At 41.9% G+C, this 11304-nt stretch overlaps 1 protein-coding gene across 4 annotated transcripts; it reads left to right on the forward strand.

Moving 5' to 3' along the window:
* The first annotated feature begins 1837 nt into the window (after positions 1-1837).
* On the forward strand, positions 1838-8997 carry MED7 (mediator complex subunit 7). 4 transcript variants are annotated; one of them, XM_045830241.1, is made up of 2 exons: positions 1838-1922; positions 6673-8997. In XM_045830241.1, the coding sequence occupies exon 2, from the start codon at positions 6690-6692 to the stop codon at positions 7389-7391; it is 702 nt and encodes a 233-aa protein (XP_045686197.1). In that variant the 5' UTR covers positions 1838-1922; positions 6673-6689; the 3' UTR covers positions 7392-8997. The 4 variants fall into 4 exon arrangements, with proteins under 4 accessions (XP_045686197.1, XP_045686200.1, XP_045686201.1 ...); XM_045830244.1 differs by lacking the exon at positions 1838-1922 and adding an exon at positions 1986-2140; XM_045830245.1 differs by lacking the exon at positions 1838-1922 and adding an exon at positions 2147-2352.
* The last annotated feature ends 2307 nt before the right edge of the window (positions 8998-11304 follow it).

The following is an 11304-nucleotide window of genomic DNA, read 5'->3' on the forward strand; positions in this document are numbered from 1 at the left end:
AATGGGGGGAAAATTGGGATGGGAAGCAACCTATAGATTAAAACATGATTAAAGGACATGTCAGCTCTGGCTGGTATAGCTCAGTGGACTGAGTGCAGGCCTGCAAACTAAAGGGTTGTCAGTTTGATTCCCAGTCAGGGCACATGCCTGTGTTGCTGGCCAGGTCCCCAGTGGGGGGCATGTGAGAGGCAACCACACGTTGATGTTTCTCTCCCTCTTTCTCTTTCCCTTCCCCTCTCTCTAAAAATAAATAAGTAAAATCTTTTTGAATTAAAGAAAAAAAAAAAAAGGATACATCATCCAGTCACAAAGGGAAGGAATTTATAGGATGGATTCTGAGGTGATTAGTATCCAAATACTGACTTGAATTTGATGATATTAAATAATTTTAAATTTATTTTAAAATGAGTTCTGTGGATATGTGAAAAAATAAGAGTCCTTATCTTTTAGAGATGCGTGTTGAAATGAAATATCTACGGATAGACAATTGTTGAAGCTGGGTGATGAGTACACTACTCTCTCTAGTTTTTTTATGTTTGTGTGAACCCTGAGAAGGAAGTGTCTGCTCAGAAGGCCTCGTCGTGGTTAACTGGACACAAATTCATAACGAGAGTCTAGCAGTCATTGCTGACAAAGTCCTCTCGTGGTACTCTGTATTTCAGGGGAAAGCCACAGACTGAGCTAATCCTGTCGAGTACTGTGTTCCTGCCTGTCAGTCAACTCTTACAAAGGGGTTCCAGGTGTAGTCTTTACACCAACCCGTCCGAGACCCGCCCTGTCCAGTGGGAATGGCACAGCTATATCTTCATTTGCATCTTTAGTTACCAGACACAACAACCAATCAGAACATGCAACTCTGACCAATCAGGACAGTGCTACTTGAACCAATCAGACTATGCAAATTTGGATTCCTTATTTGCAAAGATATGGACCTATCAGGGACTAAGGTGGGAACTTTCTCTTAAAAAAGTGGATTGCCCTTTGAAATGGGGGGAACACACTTCATTTCCAGTGGGGGCGTGTCTCCCACTTTTGTAAACTGTTAACTCCAACCATTTCTCCTTTCATCACATCCCATACTGGACACTCCTGTTGGCATTAAACTAGTGGCAGAAACTTTTGTTGACGTTTTTGGAATGCTCCCTAAGAAGTTTATATAAATAAACTTAAAGAATCTTGTTTTCAAGAGGTAAAATTGAAACTTTAATCAGAATAACAATCTTTTACGTGCAACATGCTCTTGTAAGTTTTCCATGAATTTACAAATTTATGACACTTCTAATGAAATACCCTTCAAACGAAAACTTTCAGTCTAATTTATTTTTTTAATTTGCTTGTTGCCTGCAAATAGAACAGATATCTCCGAATTTCTAAACAAAAAACTAGATAGTCAAGAAATGGAAATTGAGAGTATATTATTCATTCCTAATCGCGGTCGCAAAAATTTCCAGATTAAAAAGTATTTAAATAGTATGTGGGATCCAATCTCATTTTTAAAAATTTTTTGACAGTGGGGTTAGTCGACATAATTAAAAAATATGTCTGCTTATCTCTACTTTCTAACTTTTATGTATGGGATATAGATAGATGCCTTGTTTAATTTTAAGGGTTAAAAAAGAAGACGGAGCTACCAGCTGCTATTGTACTTCTATTAACAAAAAGTTGAGTTACAAGCCCACTTTTAACTCTCCCAGAACCCTCTAGCCCCACGAAACTACGAGGGACCGGGCGGGGGCGGAGAAAAAAAGTGTGCGCAGACGTAATAACGAGCCAGCCGTCTCAAGTGGGACTGTCTCAGTTAAATGACAGCTCTTCCAGCCAATAAAGACACAGCATCATTGGCTTTCTTCCGAAGGAGGGCGCCGGAAGTCGGCTTAGCCTGTGGCAGGGAAGGCGGCTCCCAGAGTAAACCCGGGGCTGAGGTGAGTGGGCGGCGACGTTTTGGGGCTCAGTTCCGCGAGGTTTTCCCTTTCCGGACCCCCCCTGCGTCGTCAGGGCACAATGGGAAAGAGGGAAGCCGGGCGCGGAGTCCGCTCGTTCGTCTCCCTCCGCGCGGCCTGCCCGCCGGCGGTGGAGCCCCGGTTGGACAGCCGGCGGGCACGGGACTGCCTCCGGGTGCGGGGGCCGAGCCGGACTGGAGGTCGGGGCACCTGGTTTCCTAAGCCGTGTGGCCTTGGCAGTCACCGTCCCTGCCCGTCCTCCTCAGGGAGCAACCCTGAAATCGCTGGCTGATAGGGGGCGGGGGAGGGAGGTAGACCCCAAGCGTAATCGTCCGCGATTCCTCCGGAGGGGCTTTAAAACGACGTCGCAGCAGCCTCGCTGACCGTGGACAAAGGGAGTGAAGTGTCTGGGGTGAGGCCCGGACCACGCGCTGGGACGCCTGGCGCTGGTTTTACTGAAGACCAACGCGGCCTTGAATGGTTCGGTCTAGAGAAGTGACAGAGGAGTAAACATAAGTCCTGTACTGTGTCGGGTTTCTCTTACGCAATTAGACGCTTCGCCGTGTCGACGTCGAAGAGAGCTCGCCCCCTGCCGCTGAAAGGAACGAGGCTGAGAATTCCTAGCCCCGGGCCGTTCACTGATCTTTTTTGATCTGGTGGCAAAACCAGATCAAAGATCTGAGGCTTGGGATCCTTAGCTCTAACGTGAAATTGAAGATAGTGCTTAACTCAGAATTGTTACGAAGATTAGGAGAGGGTATGAAACGATGGTACCTGTTACTTAGTTGGCCTTCGGAAAAGGGCGACTTCGATAGAGGAAGGGGCGTGGTGCCGAGAAGCACAAAACGGGACTCAGAACCAGAAAAGCCTCGAGTGGGTGAGACCTGGGCTGTCTACGTTTATCCTGAAGCACCAGCTCGATGCCGATTCCCTGCTTTGTGTAATCACGTCGTTAATCAGAGATCCTTCCTGGTTTGGGGGTCTGCACTGCAGTGTTTGGGTGTAAAGAGAGGAGAGACCAGTGAGGCGCAGGAATCTGCGTGAAGAAAATGGAACGTTCTCTGTGTTTCCATGTCGGATTTGATGTTAGTTTTTAAAAAGCTGATGATAATTTTGCAGCTGTCGTAAGCTTGTAAGTCAGTGGGACAGTCCACACTTTATAATCCCCTCATCCCCTGCACTTTCATCTCTTTTTCCTTAATGGCTGCATTGTATTATATGCACATTTTGTGTGTGTGTATTTCTACCAATATTTTTATAGGATAAGTTTCTAGAAATAGAACTGTTGGTTCAAAGAATGTCAGCATTAACATTTTTGATACTGCCAAATTAAATCCCAGATATGTATTTGTTTCCTATTCTATCAGTTGTGTATGAGAATTTCCCGGATTCTCTGGGGGGACTTGGCCTACCGCCTGAGAATGTTAAGTGGTGGTGGTGATGGTGGCTTCTGCGAGGGCTGAGGTGAGGGGGTGCTCCACCCCAGAAGGCTTCCCTGAGGGGCCAGCGTTGCCAAAAGCATGCTTCTAAAATTGGGGTGACCACTCTGAAGAAATGGAGCGAGAGGAGAGTGGGACCTCTGCTAGGGCAAAAGTGTGTTAGCTTATCTTTCCATCCTGATGTAGTGTTTGCATTTTCCTTGCCATCTTGTGCCTGTTTTCTTTGTTAATGTAGGTTTTAAAAAGACTCACTCAGTGGACTTGCCAGAAGATCTAGCAAGATCCAGAAGATCTAGATCTTTTAGGGCTTGCCTAGGGTGCTGGAGGTAGAGTTGTGAACAAGACAGGCCATTCTTGAAGTCATAGTGCTTTCCGTCTAGTGGGGATGGAATCAAAGAATGTTTTTTAGAAAGTCAGAATGAAATTTCTAGTATTTGCCCTTTGTTAGCTTGCAAGCATTTTTGCCCCAGAAAAATGGGATCGCCTGTTAATTTTGCTTGTGATGTATTTTCCTATTTGTTTTTATTAAATTTATTGGGGTGACATTGGTAAGTTTTAGGTGTACATCTTTATAACGTGACCTCTGTATACTCCATTGTGTGCCCATCACCCAAAGTCTAGTCTACGAATTTGACCCTTGATGCTCTTGGTCCTTCCCCACTCTCCTTCCTCTCTGGTAACCACCAGTCTGTTGTGTGAAATTTAGTTTTGGTAGTCAGATTCATTGGTCTTTTGCAGTAGTCTTAAAACTTGTAGCTTTTTCCTTGATAGATTGCAAGCAGCACTAGGATGGAGGCAGTGTTCCTTGTTTCCTCTTGAAAGGTAGTAGTACAGTGTGGGGTTTGAGATGTTCACACTCTGGATCCTTCCTCTGCTGCTTACTCTGTGACCGCACAAGCAGCTCAACCCTTCTGAGCCTGAGTTGCCTCACCTCTAAAATGGAAAGAGCACTTTTCTTTTCTCAGATTTCTCTCAAGCATGAGAAGAGTAGAACAGTATCTGGCAAATGATATACCATCAAATATTACCCATCCTCATAATCATCCCTGGATACTCATTGTCGTCTATTAACAAACAATACATTTATGAAGGAGTGAACGAAAATTAAGGATGTTTGTACCTACTTCCAAATTCTCATTGATTTGGTGCTCCCTTGAAATGAATGGAGCTGTTCAACAAATATTTATGAAGTTCCTGTGTGCATGGTTGTGGACATAGTGAGAACTATGATAGTCAGAAAATGTCATCCAGCTTGTTGTCTGGTTGGGGAGGCAGATCAGATACTGGTACAGAGAATTCTGCCTTCTGCCGGAAGGCAGAATCTGCTTTTCATGAACAATCAGAGAAATTCTTTCTTTAGAGGTGGCATTTTAAGCAAGTGCCTGAAGCAGGAAGACCCAAAGGCAGAAGCAGCTGTAAAAGAATTGTGTAAGAATACTAGCTTGAAGACAATATTGCTAGGATTTATAAGGGAGAAGGGGTGTGGTAGAAGAAGAATTATACTGGCCATTATATAGAACAGTAGTGAAAGCAAAAAAGATTTCTGGGGAAGCAGTTGTATTCCCGCAAGAAGGAATAGTGACTCGGTCACCCTTGATGAATTTGAGGTAGTGAAGGTGTGGAATCAATAGGACTTCGTAAATTTGACAGTGGTGGGGAGGAGAGGAGGTTGACTAAGATAAGCTTTAGGTTTCTGGCTTGAAATCCTAGGTAGGTAATGGGGACATTTTATTGAGATAGGAAAGATTAGAAACTGGGAGGAATAGTTTTAGGCTTTTATGCATATATAGGGGGTGAACTAAATTTAAAAAAAAAAGTTTGAACACCTTATGAGACATCCAGAAGGGGTTCGGCGGCCTGGACTGGAGATGTAAAGAGTCATAAACATAGGCCAGGGTTTTTCTGACAGAATATATTGGCATTTTGAGCTGGATAATTCTTTGTTGTGGAGGGCTGTCCTGTGCATTGTTTGTGTTCAGCAGTGTCCCCAGCGTCTACCTATTAGATGCCACTGGCACCCCTTCAATTGTGAAAATTAAAAATGTTTCCAGAACTTGCCATATGTCTCCTTAGGGGGTAAAATTGACCCTGGTTGAGAACCACTGATAGAAATGGTATTAAAAGCTATGGAATTGTCTGTGATCACCCAAGGAAGAATTTAAAGGAGAAGTCTAAAACGAGTGGCCAGCAAGTTTGTTGCAGATAAGTTCTTTTTGATCTCATAGTACTTGACAGTTTCTGGAATTAATTAGCAATGTTTAAAAATTGAGAGATGTCCCGTAAAAATCTGGGCTTATGCTCTCTCTTGAAAAATTAAAGAAACTGAGGTACAGTTCATCTTCATTCCTACATGAATACTAATGTCTAGAGATTTTGATATCTGGCATGTGTGTGCCTAGTTCACTCTAATCTCTGCCCCATAGTGCTTCACTCTTTATGTTGCTTGCCTTTTCCAGTTTGTGAATCCCTAATTTAGAGACAAGAGGTCCCAGGGCAGTCCTCTGAGACACCCTGTGTCTCACAGGGTGTTCAAACTTAAAAAAAAAACAAATTGATTTGATTTCATCCCCTGTATATATAGGGGTATATTTGCCATTTTTGATGTTGGGTGGTGGTTTATATCTTGAAAATCTAATAAGATCAGTCTAAATGAGCATTTGGATGGGAATCTTATCATTTTATGATGTACCTAAGCTTAAAATGAAATAGAAGTTATTGTAGCCATAGAAGATACATTTGTGTTTGAAATTTCTGTAGCAGAAGTAGAAAACTTGTAGAGTACCTTGCAGAAAAAAAATGGTGTGGAATTGGATCATCATTTTATCCAAGCAGCTCAGATGATACCAGCTGTCTGGAATATAACAATGTTAATTTTGTCATAGTGTTAATTAGAGTTTTAAGTGTTTGCTTTTGGAAATCAATCTATAGTATAAAACAAAACTGGTGCATGTGATAGGGAGACAGCAAGGATAGTTTGGCTATAGAAAGGAGTAGAGAAGTAGAGCATAACTGGTGAGGTGTGGAATCTAGATTTTCTTTATAGATGAAAGCATACTGCAGCATATTTTTTTATACTAATGAAAGTATCAAGTAGAGAAGGAAGGTATTTGGATAATTAGAGTAGGATGGCAGCCTTTCCCTGTTGTAAATGATAGTTTTAGAAACTAAGGAGATCATTTTGTGCTGGGCCCCAAACTGCTAGGGTGGAAAAAGGAAAATACTCTGTCTGTAGGCATGCAGTATGACAGGTTTGTTTTGTAGAGGCACTCTAAATCTTTGATCTGTTTCTGTAGGTTCTTGATCTTCCACGATGGGTGAGCCACAGCAAGTGAGTGCCCTTCCGCCACCTCCAATGCAGTACATCAAGGAGTACACGGATGAAAATATTCAGGAAGGCTTAGCTCCCAAGCCTCCACCTCCAATAAAAGACAGTTATATGATGTTTGGCAACCAGTTCCAATGTGATGATCTCATCATCCGCCCTTTAGAAAGCCAGGGCATTGAACGGCTTCATCCTATGCAGTTTGATCACAAGAAAGAACTGAGAAAACTCAATATGTCTATCCTTATTAATTTCTTAGACCTCTTAGATATTTTGATAAGGAGCCCTGGGAGTATAAAACGAGAAGAGAAACTAGAAGATCTTAAGCTGCTTTTTGTACATGTGCATCATCTCATAAATGAATACCGACCCCATCAAGCAAGAGAGACCCTGAGGGTCATGATGGAGGTGCAGAAACGTCAACGCCTTGAAACAGCGGAGAGATTTCAGAAGCATCTGGAAAGAGTCATTGAGATGATTCAAAATTGCTTGGCTTCTTTGCCTGATGATTTACCCCATTCAGAAGCAGGAATGAGAGTAAAGGCTGAACTGATGGATGCTGATGATAGCAACAATTGTACTGGACAGAATGAACAACAAAGAGATAACTCAGGTCATCGGAAAGACCAGATTATAGAGAAAGACGCTGCCTTGTGTGTTCTAATTGATGAAATGAATGAAAGACCGTGAAGGATGTTTCTTTTTCTGCTGTTTTTCTTTTTTCCTTTTAGTAAATAGCATCATATATTTGTTAATTTGCTCTTGGAGAGTCTTAAAACAGATTTAAGAGTTATGTGAAGAGCCTCACTCTCCAACTTTATCAATTATGAGATGTCACAGGCAGTAATATACAGCAAACGTAGGCAAGTGAATATGACTACATTAAGAGTAATCAATTTAGCTCTGGCTAGTGTGGCTTAGTGGATTGAGCACTGGCCTGTGGACTGAGAGGTCACTGGTTTGATTCCCAGTGAGGGCATGTGCCTCGGTTGTGGGCCAGGTTCCCAGTTTGTGCAAGAGGCTACTGATTGGTGTTTCTCTTGCACATCAATGTTTCTCTCCCTTTCTTTCTCCCTCATTTCCCCTCTAAAAAATAAATAAATAAAATATTTTTTTTAAAAGCGTAATCAACCTAAAAAGCAAAGTACCGCTATTGTGTGGAACATTCCTATTGCAGTAAACGTTGAAGATGATACTTAGTAACAGCAAACTTTCACTCTGGAAAAGTAGATTGGCCATTTGCTTTAAGAATGATAAATAAAGGATATCAAGTATGCTGCATAAGTATGGCATTATGAAATATTTATATTTTACTTAAAATTTGCTTAATCTTTAAAAAATAATATGTTAAAAGAGAGGAACCCCATAGAGTTATAAAACAGCAGTTTTATTTGTCCTCTTGACTCCTCCTGTCTTGGCCTCTTGTCCCTGTCCTGGATGGGTCCCATGAGTTTTTTTAGTCATTTATATAATAAGTCCTTCGATCACTTTTAGTTGCAACTGTTCCTTTTAGTAATAAAAGTGTTTATGTAATTAGCTGTACATTTTTTTAAAAATCAAATTTGTATTTGCTTAAAGCTGGAGGCCTGCAGTGGGAACATAGTTTCATAACAGAGACAGGTGTTCACTGGAGAGTGTGTATCCCCTGAGATGCGTGGCTTAGATAAGGCTGCCCTGCCGGGGGTCACAGTTCCCCGCTCCCCTCGCAGCTGTGTAAGGTCACGTGACAATTCTTAGCAGCGGAATATGAGGGTAATAATTCAGGCCTGCCCCCTAAAAATTTCTTGCATGATCTTCCATTTTCATCTGCTGGCTGGGTGGCCACACCCAGGATAACTCTACCATTTTGAAGATGGTAAAGGTTCACTCAGTTAGGGCCTTGAGTGACTGAGGATTAGGCCTTCCTTTCATTAACTTCACCCCCAACCCCAGCTGATTTGACTTTATATGAGTAAGAAGTCACCATATTTTGATCACAGATTTTATTTCTGTATTTCTCTTCTCCTCCCTCTAACCTCCCCACTGCCAAAGTCTTGGTGGAGAGCCTGCCTCGTGTTAGAGTATCTCTGTTGGTATTTCTCTTAATACAGGCCAGTGGTTCTCAAAGTGTAGTCTTGGGTTAGCAGCAGTAGCATCACTTGGGCTTTTGTTAGAAATACAAAGTTCAGCCCTCACTCCAGACCTACTAAATCAAACTCAAGGGGTGGTGTCCAGCAAGCTGTGGTGTATAGAAAGCCCTCAGATGATTCTGGTGCAAATAATTAAGATTTAAGAGTCACTAATAAAGGTAATGCCTTTTCCCAGATGTCCACTTTTGATTTTTCCCTCAGTCTGGTTTCCAGTATACCACCATCCTTAAGGAATGTACTCTATTAAGGGCTTCAGTGCTGGAGCTGGCAAAGACCAGTTTAAAGTGGCCATAGGTCAATTCTCTATGTGAAACATTCATCCTTCTCTTTAGGAATCTTAGGGTATAGGCTATTCCCAAGAATATCCTGGTCAACATTTATTTATTTTTTTGCTGGCATGTGTTTGGTGTAGATCTCTGAGCTCCAGAGACTAGAATACACAGTTCAGTCTCTTTTAAATGAATGGGGAGGGGAATCAAGCTAGACATTGCATTAACACTTGAGCAACTCTCAAAAGAACTGTCTTCTTTGTCCTCAACCCTTTTATAATTTTGAGGGCCTTGGGCTAAAAGGCACAAAACCAATTTTTGGCTGCTTTGCAAATCCTTGCAGGGGGAAAAAACCTAACTGAATCTGTAACGTTACAAGATTTACAACATAATTTGTATATAAATTTGTATGTGTTGGGGAGAGGATTAAGGAATTCAAATTCCACTAGGAAACTTAAAATCTGACTTTGAGAGGATATTATCTTGTAGGTAATACACTGGTATAAAGTAGCACTAGCGGTCTGATAATTACAACTTTAAAAGTTTATATGAAATCTTTCAATCTTGTGGAGATTAAAATACATCTCTGCACACCTGGTTGTTGCAGTGGATATTCCTGATAGATTGATTCCTCAGAGTGAAATATCTGGAAGAATAGCCTGGATACCTCTTGAAATTACTATTCCAGGCCCCAGACCACAGAGATTATTCTTTTTGTTCTGGGGTAGCCCTGACATTGACTTTAATAATCTCTTAACTACTTTACTGTGCAGTGGGTTCAAGGAATATTGCATTAGTCAGTCCTCTCTACTTGAACTAGTTTAAGCGAAAGGATGAATCGTGGAAAGGATACTGTGTTATGTGATTGAAGCATAAGTAGAACATCCAGACTATGAAGAGGATTGGGAGGGCATCCAGGGCAACTGGAACTCAAACTCCATCCTGACCCCCTCTGTCCTGTCTGTTTTCTGTCTGTTGGCCTTATTCTCTGCTTCATTCCCCTTACGGCCCAGCTTCTTTCATGGTATGGCTGGAGAACATGGCTGCTGATCATTCCCAAGGGTTAAGTCTTTCTGCACTGCTCTCTGGGTGTTGTCTTTCAAATTAGAAAAAAAGAAACAAAGAAAAAGTGAAAGGCTAATTAACCAGCCTGGATGGAGGAATTGGGTGGCATTCCTGGTGCCAGCTGGACCGATCAGGTGAGTCCTGTAAGAATTTGACAGTCCCCAAATTGTCTGCATGGGAGTAGGTGTCCACCTCGCAGGGGAAGGGAGATGCTGAGCTGGCTGTACTGCAGATAATCTACTACAAATTAAGCACATTAAGTAAGTTTTTCATATAAACATATAAACAGATTGTACTAATTTATTGTGTGTGATTCCCCCCCCCCCATTCTTTCATGTATTCATTGTATTCATGTAGTTAGTATTGTCTTCCTATGCTTGACACTAGTTTAGTTGCTGGGGGTTTGGAGAGTGGGGAGGAAAATGGAAGAAAGATGTACAAGAAAAATGAGTTAATTTTTGAAGGTGTTAAGTTCACACCTTAACCACCCAACTATCACGAGTAACATTCCAAAGACTCTTGCTTCCAATTATATCCCTATTGCCTGCTCAGAATGCCTCGTTCACTTTCTTTTTAAGTTACGTTTACTTGTCCACATTTGTTAAGGGCTTTGGAGGGCAACTTCAACTGTACTGTGTGGTACTTCAGAAAAGGTCTGTGCTAGGTGTTGAGGTCACTGGAAACAGCAAGTTCAAGGGTGTCATGAGGAAATAAAAACTTGACCTGATTTGGATGAGAAAGGCTGTTGTGGCCACAGCATAGGGAGGAGGTTAGACTTAGAGAAGCAGATGGAGGGCAGATTACAGGATTTAAAAGGCCAAAGAAGGAGCTTGCTTTATGCTAAATCTGATGGGAAATCAGTAGCAAATTTGTATAGGGCTTTGTTGACACTGTTCTGATCACTTAATGCACACAGTCATTTTGTCCTCACAACAACCCAATGAAATCAGTATAATTTGTACACTGATACTACAGATGAGGAAGCAGTGGCTTTGAGAAGTTAAGTAATTTACCCAAGGTCACCAAGACTGAGTGGCAGAGCCAGGATTGAAAAGTTCTAGGTTCAAAGTCAACACAGTCAGCCTCCATACTTTACCACCTCTCTACTGCGCCATACAGTTAATAAGTCATAATAAGTAG

The sequence above is a fragment of the Phyllostomus hastatus genome, unplaced genomic scaffold, assembly GCF_019186645.2.
Source record: "Phyllostomus hastatus isolate PE091 unplaced genomic scaffold, TTU_PhHast_1.1 phas_contig_150, whole genome shotgun sequence".
Lineage (NCBI taxonomy): Eukaryota > Metazoa > Chordata > Mammalia > Chiroptera > Phyllostomidae > Phyllostomus > Phyllostomus hastatus.